At 42.3% G+C, this 14195-nt stretch overlaps 1 protein-coding gene across 1 annotated transcript in view; it reads right to left on the minus strand.

Moving 5' to 3' along the window:
- Positions 1–14195, minus strand: part of TRAM1 (translocation associated membrane protein 1) — a 179955-nt gene that overhangs the window by 76423 nt on the left and 89337 nt on the right. Inside the window, exons 6-8 of the mRNA XM_069220323.1 lie at positions 12477–12561; positions 4316–4386; positions 4125–4229 (exon numbers count right to left, since the gene is read on the minus strand). Coding sequence (XP_069076424.1) covers positions 4125–4229; positions 4316–4386; positions 12477–12561 — 261 coding nt within the window. The remainder of the gene's footprint in view (positions 1–4124; positions 4230–4315; positions 4387–12476; positions 12562–14195) is intronic.

The raw sequence follows: 14195 nt of genomic DNA on the forward strand, positions 1-14195 counted from the left end.
CCGAAGTCTTTAGGCACACTAGTGTGATGGGTTAAGTGGATTATGGCAGAATAGGGTATAAACTGATTTGGAGGCTTCTCTGAAAGATGAATGACTGCAATGAAATCTTATCTGGGAGGTATACAGTTAGAAGAAATGATGAACTGAGCAGATGGATCAAATGATTCTGCTTTTTAAAACAATTTAACGTATGACTTCTAAAACGATTGCATAGCTTTGTACTAACATAATAGTCGCTTTCGTATTATACAATATTTCCAGCCTTTCATGTCTAAAAATGTTAATTCTATTAAGGAAACAGAGGTGGATATTATCCCATACATGACAAATTTTATACCGTTCAAAGGTGCATTTATTGGTGATTGTTAATTGCATTCAATACCTTTCAGGACAGGGGGAAGAGAGCAAGCTCTAGCCTCCTCACTCCTTCTGAGGGCTAGGAAGACTAATTTAAAGGGAACTATTTTAATTACACTGGGTTGCCAAGGAATACCTTCTCCCAGACTCAAACTCACACATAAGAATATTCCACGCCACTGCACAACTGTCTTTATTTCAGACACACCCCAGTATTCTTCACTAATAAAGAAAATAATGTATTTTATTTATATGACCCTCACCCACGCTTATAGTGTATTGCTTCACCATCGGGTCTGCTTTGGTGCCACAAGCCAAAGTAGGCTCAACCGAATTCCGGGAGCTCTTGAAATAACCTACTTGGGGCCTAAAGATTAAAATACCTCACTACTCACAAAACTACCCCTTTATTTACTGTGGTAGTGGGTACTGTTAAAAATAAACTATATATCAGGAGTCTTCATCTAAGACGTTATGGTCCTATGACCCTCTTGCAGAATCAACATGTTTCAGCCCTTACGTTTGGCCAACAAAGTGGTCCCGTACTTTCTTCAGGATGAATACAGAAACAAGGCAAAGATCACCCTTCACTGAGCTAAACATCAATTCCTCTGTCAGCGCTAGGTAGTGCGACAACATACACATAACAGGGAGCACACTAACTCACCTGTGTACTGGTTATTTCAAAGATGATTCCCTAATTGGGTAATCATCATACTTCACAGGGGGGGAGGAGGGAAAGAAGGAAGCGGGGGCACATCCCTGTAGTAACGGGTCCTGTGCCGCCACAAACGCCTATTTGCATCCGCTCTGCCCTGGCTTTTGCTGCTTGTATGTGGTGTATGAACTAAGGACAGTTGTTCAGGGGCGTAGAATACTCATGTGTGAGACGGTTAATTGCACCCTGATTGTGATAATTTAGAAGTATTGTTCAATGAATGCTTGATTTTGTTGTACATTTGTTAGAGGTGGATGACCTTCAAGCTGTATTTTGTTCTTGGAGAGAGACCAAAGTCAAGACTAATGAAGATGAAGGACAGTGTTAACAGACGCAGCCTTGACACAAATAAAAAGGGTAAGATGACCTTGCTTCGGTGGGTTATTGATGTGGCTACTGCTTACATGATATTTCTATCACATTTGTTTTCTCACAGAGCTAAGAATTCTGTAGCTGACCATTCACTATTTTGGTACATGCTGCTATTCAGAACAAAATAAGGACAAGCAACACAGTGCCCACTCTATCACTGTGTTAATAACAGAACCAAAAATGTCACACCTAAAAAAGGTATGAGATTTTGCATCCTTCCATTAAAAAAAGCGGAGATATAAAAACACAAATACATTAAAAGTGGCCTGATTTTGGAGCTTTCAAGATGCTGAATTCAACACCAACGACCATAAGTTCAGCAGAAAAAAAATAACAATCAAATAAAAGGAGTACTAGATTAGTTTTCTCTTTAACACCACCAGACAGTCACTACAGCCTTACCAAATATGTTAAGTCAATTAGTACGATCTTCAGTCATTCATCAAGAATGACATACAAGCTTCAGATAAAGTAACCTTACTCTTTGAATATTTCTTCACAGCACGCATGTAGTTTCAATGGCTCATGTAGATCCAGTTGCTGAATATTGTTTCTTTCAAGAAAATTGCCTTCTGTATTATTCACCTTTTTCTTTATATTTATTCACTTGCCACTTACTGTGTGTCAATACACTGAAATGTTGTATGCTTATATATAATAATTGAGCCTCATGACTTTCCCAAACTCCCAAATTAAGAGCTGCAACCACAGGACCAGAATAAACAAATAAAACGAACACCTGTGCCCTTACTCTTCAAAAAACACAGACACATGAAGCTCACTAAATGCTTTCATAAACAAGGTTTTTATACTTATTGTATCATTGTATATCAAGTCAATGTGCTAAAGCCGCCTTCTACTCAAGTGGCTAGTGGTGGCTAGTCCATAATGGTCTGCCCAATCCACGAGTTGAAACCTTGTACGATTCACCTTAGCAAAGTGAAAAGAAAATATGTAATTTGTTGACAAATCTTAGCTTCCTTTTAGTCCCAGGTTTAACGAATATTGTACATACATTTCTGGGGTGCACGGGTGTGCCAGCTCAGAAGCACCTTCGCAGAAGCAGGGGTGGATATAAGGTGTCAGCAGTGGTTAAACATTCACTGTCTTCAGAACCAGATCTCTGGCCCAAGCTCCAGAGTGAAGCGAGTCTAAAGAGAAGATGCTACTATGAGAGACCAGACAGACTACTAGAAGGTAGGCGATCAGAGGAAAAGGGGGCACGTGCTGTGCTGGCTGCACTCTGTATCCAATGACAGTATATAACCATCTCTTCGGGTTCCAGTGACTAAGGTGCGAGCACGCTAGGACCAGCAGAGGTACTAGCAAGCTGTTGCAAGTCTCAAGCACGCAGGCACTAGGCCTTGCCAGGGTGCTGTAATGGAGGGCAGCTCATTCAGGGTAATCTCAGCCAACAATGGTGTTTCCAGTTTAGGGCAGCAGCAGCGCTTGACACAGCCTCTAATGTGAAGGAGCAGGGTGGGTATAGAGACATTGCGCGCCCGTCCCACCTTGATATAGCTAAAGTGAGGCAACATCACCCTTACTCTTCCCTCTTAAAACTTTGAGTAGGCCACTAAAGAGAGAAGAGGGGCTTTAAGAGATACATTAGAGCTGTATTTCACAAACTGTGACCATAGGTGTAAATCAACTGAAAACCGGTTGTATTACATTATGCAAAAGGATGAACATACAAAATTACCAATGTGTGTCTTACACATTCCGCTTCAAAGTTAATGTAACATTAACAGCATAACATTTTAAAATATAATTTTTGAAACGGAGCAACTTTCCGCGCTGCCTGGCTGATTCAAAGAAAAAGTAAAAATATTTTGAGCGTTTAAATCAGTAATGTTCTGTAGTGTAAAATGATGAGTACATGAACAGCAAGCACATGAACAACAGAATCAAATATGTGCCAGCTGTGACTAACATACACAGACTTATTTCAAGGGTGCCTTTAGAAATGCATTCCGTTTTTTTAAGCTGGCTCACTTTAATGAATGGAAGCTCAACCGAAATGAACCAATAGTGGGGCTGCAATATGACTACAAACAACTTCTCTTGGTGGTTTTATCCATTCATCTGGTACCAAAATAAAATTAAATTAAGAATAATGGAACTGGTGAAATAAACGAAACAAGGTTGATCTATTTGCACCACAGGGGTTATTACTTTTAATGTATTCATTACGACCCACCCAATCCTAAATATGAAAAAAATCTTGACTTTAAAAAAAACTTTAAAAAACGGCGGTAAACGGGACAATACTGGCATCAGCATCTAGAAAGGTTTAGCCAAAGGTGGGAGGAAATACTTAAATGGTGCTGGTTCATGCAGGGGCATTTTAAAGTCTAAGTCTGTATTAAAACTTAATTAGGCAAAACTTGTAAAAGATGATTTACTTTGTTTTGCAAGATCCTCCTGCTGACACCGTCTTTAAATATAACTCTGGAGAGCCTAAACATATAAATAAAAGTTAGGTGTCGCTCTGAGAGAAGATATTAATTTTCTCTTAAAGCAATTTACGCTATTTTGTGTTTACTTGCTTAAATGTGGATTATGTAATAAAAGGGCTCCAAAATTGGAAGGACAGGTCCCTCACACAACATTGCATTGATGTTATAAAGTCAGGCAGCAGAATGAAAGGAAAAAAACCACACAAAAAAAACCTTACCCTTTCTGATATTTCTCATTGCTGAAGTAAAAGAGACGGGAGGTGTGAAAAAGAAACTCCACGAAATAATGAAGCACCAGTAGTACTAGACCAAGACGATTCAAACTGAGGAAATAATAAAGAAATAAATTAACTTATTTTGCAAAATTATGAGGAAATTAGTGGTAGATCTTAAGGTATTATCTACTTACTTGAGCAGATACGCCCCTGCAATGTGAAAAAGGTAAAGGCCAATGTAGACGAGCTGCCGAGGAATATCTTCCTGTTGGAATGAACATGGATTAAGTAAAGACAGATCTCTAATAGCAGAGGTAGTCAATACAAAACATGACATTAAATTAAAGAACAGTTTTTTATTTATATTTTAAAAAACTTTTATAAAGGAGAGGAACATTTGGCAAAAAATACTTCTGGCAAAGCTAGTCTTGCTGGGAAAAACCAAGGCCTCTTTATGTCATGGACAGAGTGGAATAAATAATTTGGTTTAGGGTTCCAAAATAGTAGCCCAGGAATATCACTGGGACCAATTGTGACGCAGTTGAGGTTCCCTCGGACCACGGGTATATAATCAACCACTTTGCCAGCTAACGGTTGTGTTTTAAATCACTGCCCACTGTGCAGAGCTGAGTCATCTAAACGGGCTTCGATACGGAGGACCCAGACGACGTCAATACTATCTTTTAAGGTCAGGAGCTACAAACACTGTCAAACGCAGGCCATTACAGATATTTCCATGATGCCTACTCGTGCTCTATGCTGCCAGGAGCCTGTTCCCAACGCCAGGAGGTCAAATATAAATGCAGGCACCTCTCCTTTCAGAGAGCCATTAACCAAGTGACATATTATTCAGGCAATAAGACCACTTACTATACGTCCATCTGAGTGTAAACTCCTGCTGCTAAAGGGAAAACAAATTCCCTGTGAGATACTGAAGGCACGACCAACTGGAGAGATTATTATATTAACAGTGAAGGCCATAATGCGCTTTTCCTCTATGAAAGTCAGTTGCTGATTGACTCCTCACAAAATGTTTTCAATGGATGGAGTGCTCTAAATAATTAACCCTTAGAGTATTAACGGCACTCATCGATTTAAATTCGTATCCACCCTTATCAACTCTAATTTTCCTGTGGGGTTATGTAGGAAGTTGGCTCTGTATACACTATTTCAAAGTAAGGAATAGTATGCACAGAGTCCAAGGGTTCCCCTTAGAGGTAAGATAGTGGCAAAAAGAGATAATACTAATGCTCTATTTTGTGGTAGTGTGGTCGAGCAGTAGGCTTATCAAAGGAGTTGTGTTAAGCACTTGTTGTACACACACAAGCAATAAATGAGGAACACACACTCAGTGACAATTCCAGGCCAATAGGTTTTTGTATATAAAAATATCTTTTCTTAGTTTATTTTAAGAACCACAGGTTCAAATTCTACATGTAATATCTCATTTGAAAGGTATTGCAGGTAAGTACTTTAGGAACTTTGAATAATCACAATAGCATATATACTTTTCACATAAAACACATATAGCTATTTTAAAAGTGGACAGTGCAATTTTCACAGTTCCTGGGGAGGTAAAGTAATGTTAGTTCTTGCAGGTAAGTAAACCACCTACGGGGTTCAAATTGGGGACCAAGGTAGCCCACCGTTGGGGGTTCAGAGCAACCCCAAAGTCACCACACCAGCAGCTCAGGGCCGGTCAGGTGCAGAGTTCAAAGTGGTGCCCAAAACACATAGGCTTCAATGGAGAAGGGGGTGCCCCGGTTCCAGTCTGCCAGCAGGTAAGTACCCGCGTCTTCGGAGGGCAGACCAGGGGGGTTTTGTAGGGCACCGGGGGCGACACAAGTCAGCACAGAAAGTGCACCCTCAGCGGCACGGGGGCGGCCGGGTGCAGTGTGCAAACATGCGTCGGGTTTTCAATAGGTTTCAATGAGAGACCAAGGGGTCTCTTCAGCGATGCAGGCAGGCAAGGGGGGGGGCTCCTCGGGGTAGCCACCACCTGGACAAGTGTTGGTTCCAGGCGTCGGGTCCCTTGTTACTGGCAGTCGCGATCAGGGGGAGCCTCTGGATTCTCTCAGCAGGCGTGGCTGTGGGGGTCCAGTGGTGTCGTCTCAGGCTACTCACGGGGTCGCAGTCGCCGGGAAGTCCTTCCTGTGATGTTTGTTCTCTGGATCTAGAGCCAGGGGCGTTGTGTGCAGAGTGGGAAGTCTCACGGTTCCGGCGGGAAACGCAAGTTCTTTAAAAGTTGCTTCTTTGTTGCAAAGAAGTTGCTGTTGTTGAGCAGAGCCGCTGCTCACAGGAGGTTCTTGGTCCTTTAGTCCAGGGCAGTCCTCTGAGGCTTCAGAGGTCGCTGGTCCCTGCCGGATGAGTCGCTGGTTGCAGGTATTTTAGTCAGGAAACAGGCCGGTAGGGCTGGGGCCAAGGCAGTTGTCGTCTTCAGTCTTCTCTGCAGGCTTGTAGGTCAGCAGTTCTCGTTTCTTCAGGTTGCAGGAATCTGATTTCCTGGGTTCTAGGGTGCCTCTAAATACTAGATTTAGGGGTGTGTTTACGTCTGGGAAAGCATTAGCCAATGGCTACAGTCCTGGAGGGTGGCTACACCCTCTTTGTGCCTCCTCCCTGTGGGGAGGGGGGCACATCCCTAATCCTATTGGGGGAATCCTCCAAAAATAAGATGGAGGATTTCTAAAGGCAGGGGTCACTTCAACTCAGGACACCTTAGGGGCTGTCCTGACTGGTGGGTGACTCCTCCTTGTTTTTCTCATTATCTCCTCCAGCCTTGCCGCCAAAAGTGGGGGCAGTGGCCGGAGGGTGGGCATCTCCACTAGCTGGGATGCCCTGGGGCGCTGTAACAAAAGGGGTGAGCCTTTGAGGCTCACTGCCAGGTGTTACAGTTCCTGCAGGGGGAGGTGTGAAGCACAGTACAGTACAGGCTTTGTACCTGGCCACAGAGTGACAAAGGTACTACCCATGTGGCCAGCAACTTGTCTGGTTTGTGGCAGGCTGACAGGAACTGGTCAGCCTACACTAGAAGTCAGATTGGTATTCAGGGGCATCTCTAAGATGCCCTCTGGGTGCATGTTACAATAAATTGCACACGGGCATCAGTGTGCATTTATTGTGCTGAGAAGTTTGATACCAAACTGCCCAGATTTCATTGTATCCATTATGGAACTGTGGGATTCATGTTTGACAAACTCCCAGACCATACACTCTTATGGCTACACTGCACTTACAATGTCTAAGGTTTTGCTTAGACATGGTAGGGGCATAGTGCTCATGCACATATGCCCTCACCTGTGGTATAGTGCACGATGCCTTAGGCCTGTTAGAGTGGTGACTTAGCTATGCCATAGGCAGTGTGAGGTTGGCATGGCACTCTGAGGGGAGCGCCATGCCGACTTAGTCATTTGCTCCCCACCAACACACACAAGCTGTGAGGCATTGTGATGTGCTGAGTGAGGGGCCCCCAGGGTGGCATAAGACATGCTGCAGCCCTTAGAGACCTTCCCTGGTAGCAGGGCCCTTGGTACCAGGGGTACCAGTTATAATGGACTTATCTGAGTGCCAGGGCTGTGCCAATTGTGGAAGCAAAGGTACAGTTCACTGAAAGAACCCTGGTGTTGGGGCCTGGTTAGCAGGGTCCTAGCACACTTTCAATCAGAACTTAGCATTAGCAAAGGCCTCCCATACCTTCTTTTCCAAACATGGCTGACCAGTAGCAATCTTTTTTTACAAATGCTCTGCAAGAATTCATACAAAGAAATTCCACTCTGCAAGGATTCACACAGCAAATGCTTCCATTCAACAAAAGAGGCTAATTACCATTTTTTTGCATTTATTAATGTTGAAGAGTAAACAAGCATGCCAGCATATGGGACTCCAAAATCCATTGCAGTGGCTGACATGTTGACCTAGTCCTTACTTAGATAGGTACTCGTCTGAATTTCAATATGAGCCAATCATAAATTATAGCTACCCATCACAGGAGTGATGAACAGTTTTAGAAGCCTCCATTGTATACTATTACCATTCTTTGCATTCCAAGATTTAACCTCTTTGTAGAGCCAGTCTCTTTTACTTTGCACAGCTGATACAAGTAGGCTGCTTCTACTGGTCAAAGCATGCCTCCTTTACCTATTCAAAATAAAATTCTTTAAATGGCAATGCAATGTCGACTACTGGTACCATTATGGAAAACAGGTGCAAGCGTTCTAGAGGTCATTCTTTCATACACATTTTCTTGCCAGTGCAGGTTTAAGTGGGGTGTGCAAACCGAACGCTTCTATAGCTCTTCTCAGTACACACATGGATGATGCTAGGCTAACAAAACAAAGGACTCAGCTTACCAAAAATGTCCATCAGTTTGAGGAACACTCTACAGGGTCATAACATACGAAGTGATACAGGCACAACAAAAATTTGCAGAGTATATATTTTAATGTTTCTGCATGACCACTAGCTTTGTGACTCGGCCTCTTGAAATAACATTTGGGCTCTTGGATAGCCCCACTAACATCTGCTAAGATGTCATGGCTCTTTAAGGAAGTGAGAAAAGAAATATAATAGTCTGCAAAAAACAAATCTGTGGTGGAGCACGTGAACAGGGAGACTGAACAAGAAGAGGGGCTTGTGAGACAACCTAGGTAGACCCAGAATCATTCTTGATGAATGATTACCTGTGACTTGCAAGTGGCGGATAAATTATCTCGGTAAGCACAAATACAGGGAATTGCCTCAATTGACTTGTGAGTTAATGATGGCAAGGTCAGCCAGATGTCTTGCTGTCCCTATTCAGAAAAGGCACAATGTTCACAAGGCAATGCAATTGAGAGATGCAAGGAGAAACAGCTGCCTGTTGCAAAGACCTGAGAAGTCAAGGTCAGGTTATCAACACAGATTAATACGGCAGCTTCTCCCAGTCAGCTTGTTAGAACGGTAATCAGAGATGAAAATCCTGTGGACTGATAAAACTGAATATGTGTTTAAATTGTTACAATGCCAGGGACGAGCAATACATGACCTGACTTGTCAAACAGCACTAACAAAAAGCCTTATTTATCATATTTGATGTGCATGCATGCTGGCTGTAAAAGTGGCAATGTTTTTCTTTCCAGGTTAAAGCCAAATGTTACATTTAATTTTATTTGTGGACCTGAACTTCTGTTTGGGAATGACTCCTTTTATAGAACACACAGCTCTATTTTTTGGAATTTTAACTAAATGGCTGAACCCATTATAAGCCACTTCTTAAAAAGGTTTCTCCACATTTGGACAGTCATCCCAAACTTCAAAGCAGAGTGCGGATCTTGACAAACTTGGAAAGTACAGGGGTGTGGAATTTATTAAAATATCTACTTGTCCAGGGGACAGGTTGCTTCTCAAATCTACTTGTCCTGTGTAAAGATCTACTTGTCCCTTTGGTGCCATGTAGTGTGGCGACAAATTATGGCAGCAATCTCATTATGTAAGAGCTTTGATAATAGCCTCTCTGATTATGCCAAGGCTACTACCATAGTAGGGCTTGAATACTTGCAGTTTCAATCCCTACTGTAGCAATTTCCTTATTTTGCCACCTTTCTGCAGATCTGCATACTGGGGCTGGAGGAAGCAATAGTTCCAGGGCTGGAATGCCTTTGAGTCTGCAAACCTACTAACCTGCATGTTTTAAAGATTTTCACCAGCTTCTCTCTAATATTTTCCCATAATAAGAAAGGTTGGACATGAACTCCTGACAATGGCAGAATAAGAACTTCTTCCAGGGTTGGGAAGAAAGTGGCCGGAGGGAAAATGAACTTGCAAATGCTCAATAGATTTTCACATGAGCAAATCTACACATGCATATTTACCCATGCTAAAATACAGTTCACAAATATTTTATAGGGGTACGACATATACCATGGGTGCACTTTTGTGACTTTCTTTAAGATTTTGGGGCCACATGTAGGTAGGTTCAGATTTGTGACCCGCAATTTGCGAGTCGCAAATCCGAATGTAGGATGGTGTCCCTGACACCATCTGTGATTCGCAACGGCTTCGCAAATGCCCACCTAGTGAATAATCATGAGGTGGGTCTCAATTTGCGACCCCCTTGCGAATAGCGGCCCTCACAGGGATGGTGGCCTGCTGGAGACAGCAGACCACCATGTCTGTGACTGCTTCCTTAAAGGAAAACGAGATGCATTACAAAAACGAAAAATGAAACGTTTGTTTTATTTTTTCAGAGCAGGCAGTGGTCCGCAGGACCACTGCCTGCTCTGAAATTTTTTTTTACAATGACATTCACAATGGGGAAGGGGTCCCATGGGGACCCCTTCCCTTTTGCGAAAGTGTTAGCACCCATTTGAAATGGGTGCAAACTGCGATTGGTTTGCGGTCACAAAACAATCCTACATTGCACTGTGAGTTCTAATTAAGAAGGGAACACCCCTTCCAAATTGCGAGTCGCAAACCCGTTTTGCAATTCGGTAACCAGGTTACTGAATCGCAAAACTGGGTTTGTGCATCGCAATGTGCTGTTTGCAACATGCAAAAAGCTACCTACATGTGGGTCTTGGTCCCTAATTAGGTCTGGTGTTAACAAAGACATTTTGTTTTTATTAAACTTCTATTTCTCTCTCTTTCGGCTGGCTTTACTGTGAGTGATCGCATTTTGCTCTTCCACAAGGAGCATATTGGCACACAAAGTAGTTTTGTTCAGTGTCAGGAACTACAGTGGCAATCAGTGACGTAACGAAACTGGAGGGTGCCCCTTTGCAAAGAACATGGAGGAGCCCCCTCTCCAGACTCACTCAGGGCAGGTGCTGTGCTGAAGGGGCCCCCTGGAGGGCGTCTGCTGGGCCTTTGTTATGCCACTGGTGGCAATTAGAGTTCAAAAACTTTGTTTGTTTTTTTTTGCCAGTGTTTGTTACAATGTTGAGGGCCTGGTAGCTTCCACAACAATAAAGTGTTACAAAAGCCATGCCAAACCAAGACACGCATTGATGAAACTAAAAGACTTATAAAAATATGTCAGACCAGTTGGCTTTGTCAGTGTTTGTTTATTTTCATGCTTCCCATATTCGTGTTGAAAATGGTTACACTGATTTTCCATTAGGAATATTTTTGGGAAATACTAGCATGCATCAACACATTTTACTAAATGACACTTCATTTGCATCTAATCAGAGAGCATTCTGGGAGCATTATACTTAGCCTCATAGCCTAAACTTTTCAAACATGTGTATACACTTTTTTTTTTTTTTTGTACTGGAACCAACGTCAGTAGTGATGTGTGACCTTAAAACATTTATTTACAGCACTCACCCTAATAATAAAGGCTTTCAAATAATGAACCATAAATACAAGTTCGAACAGTATTATCTTTTGGAAACACATTACCTCACCTGCAGAGAGTTCCACTCTCTGTAAACAGGCAGCCAAAAGGTTTGTGCTGCAGAGGGTTGGGCCTACTTGTCCCAAGGACAAAGTAAACATAATAACTTGTTGCCCTTGACCCCAAACAAGATGTCCCGGGCGTCGGGCGATAGGAATTCCACATCCCTGAAGTAATAGCCGATGTCAAGCTTATTAAAGCACTCACAAAATGTCCATAGACATTGAATTTGAGACGGAACCTGAATGCTTATATTGAAATTTTTAGTGTTCAATCTGATCAGTGAAACATATAAATTAAACCAAAAAAGGTTTACCCTTCTGGTTTTTGTTTTTATGCTCTTTCCAGTCGGATGTGAACCCTCTGTCCATTGAAACTGTATTAGGTATATCAGCATATCAGTCCAAATATCCTTCTGAAGGTAGTTAGGCTCTAGCATTAATCAACTGCTTGGACCACCCAAACAGGAGTTGAAAATTTCCACTGCTATTCTGTGCTATAAGATTGTTCCCAACCCCCAAATCCGCTGCTGAAGAAGAAAAAAAAAAAATATCAATAGTGTAAACGGCAACGTGCAGTTTGAGAAGATGAGTGATTGATACCAGGAATCCATTAGTGATCACTCTTGCACACCACCAAAACGCTTCCCGTACAGAGGAAAGATCACTACAAACCAAACAACCAAAGAACTAGTCACTCTAAGTGAAGCATGCTACTACTGTCCGATAATGTTCAGACCTCAACAGGCGTATGAAGAGCTATATAAAAGAAACTGCATTCACCAGGGTTACTATTTACTTAAAATTATAGAGATTTTCTCTAACTACCACATACCGTTTGAGATGATGCATGAATAACCCCATGAATCCAGCAAGACAGCAGATGTTTTTTTAAATAAAAATATATATATACATTTTTTTATTTTTTTAAAATCATTTAGTGGGTTAAGTGAAACTGAAAAGCCCACAATTAAATTTACTTACCTTCTTGGTTTTTTGGAAATATAGTTCTGGAAAAGCATGAAACCAATATGCAAGCTGCGATATGTAGAAAAACTTCATCTGAAAGCTGGGGAAAGAAAAAAATATTTGAACATACACCTTAGGGAATACACGTCAGCAAATTCTAGACACACTGATGTATTAAAAGCACCTTTCACCTGCGATCCAAATCTTGGTGTGCATTACCACATTGTGCTGAGAACGGGCAATAGTTCCCTTTACTGTTAAAAGTTAAAAATTGAATAGAGGCCTAACTAAAAGCCAGTTTCAGCTAATTGTCCTACACGTTTGAAGAAATTGTTTGATAAGGTTGTTGCCATAGTTAAGAGCTGAAAGCAGAAATAAGATTCAAATAGTGAAAAGTTTTTCTAAACACAGAATCTTTTAGGTGTAACCAGAAACAGACTGGCTTATTCCACGGGATGCAGTGAAAAAATAAACTGTTCCATAATTACTAAAAATTCACAATGAGGACAATCTGATTTAAAAAAAAAAATTAAAAAAAAAAAAAAAAAGACTTCTCTACGATGTAACGTACACGTTACTTACCTTCAGTAACAAAATACTCTAGTTGCAGATTCCTTACCTTAGAATTTTCCACCAGGCGTCAGACTGGATCAGGAGATTTTTTTCTTCGAGCAATACCCTTGCTCGTCAGTAGGTGTTGTCCGTCGACTCCGCCGGAGTCGTCGGTGACATAATCGCCGTGATGACGTCAGGAGTAGTACATAGACACCGCCTCAGCGCAGGGACGTAAGTTTCTTTTAACGATTTTCCACATTAAAGCACAGAGATGCTAAGAACACTGAGATTGGTGCACTAGAGCTAAGGACCTGAAGGGGGAAATCCCTGTCCATCGAAATGAGTTCGCTAGTGGGGCGGATGGGTGGGTCGGTAAGGAATCGAAGAGAATTAACTTGCTCATCTGATAGACTTCTAGTTGCAGATTGCTTACCTTTGAATAGAACCCCAAGCAATGCCATCTTCGGAGGTGGGCTGCAAACTAAGATCATACTAGAAAGTCCTGCAGGAACGAATGACCAAAGTAGCCATCCTGATGGACCTGACTATCCAGGCAGTAATGTTTAGCAAACGTGTGCAGGGATGCCCATGTAGCTGCCTAGCAGATATACAGGACGGGAACTCCGGATGCTAACGCAGTGGAAGCAGCAGTTGCTCTGGTAGAATGAGCACGCAAGCCCTGAGGGGGTTGCTTCTTGGCCAAAGCATAGCACATCGTGATGCAAAGAAGTACCCATTGAGAGATGGTACGTTTTTGCACAGCCTTCCCTTTCTTTGCACCCACATATCCAACAAAGAGCTGATCGTCCACCCGGAAATCTTTATTACGATTTAGATAGAACGCCAACGTTCTTTTTGGGTCCAGGCGGTGGAGTCTCTCCTCCTCATGAAAAGGATGTAGGGGTGCGTAAAAAGTAGGCAAGGTGATGGACTGGCCTACATGAAAAGGCGTAATAACCTTGAGAAGGAAGGAAGCTTTAGTGGCCAACACCACTTCGTCAGGGTGCACAGAAAAGAATGGAGGCTTTGAAGAAAGAGCTTGAAGCTCACTTACTCTGCGAGCAAAAGTAATGGCAACAAGAAAGACCGTTTTGAAAGTGAGGAGCCATAAAGGACAACTGTGCATCGGCTCAAAGGGAGTACACATTAACTAAGTAAGTAAGGACCAGACTGAGGTCC

This window comes from Pleurodeles waltl, chromosome 2_2 (assembly GCF_031143425.1).
Source record: "Pleurodeles waltl isolate 20211129_DDA chromosome 2_2, aPleWal1.hap1.20221129, whole genome shotgun sequence".
In the NCBI taxonomy this organism is placed as follows: domain Eukaryota; kingdom Metazoa; phylum Chordata; class Amphibia; order Caudata; family Salamandridae; genus Pleurodeles; species Pleurodeles waltl.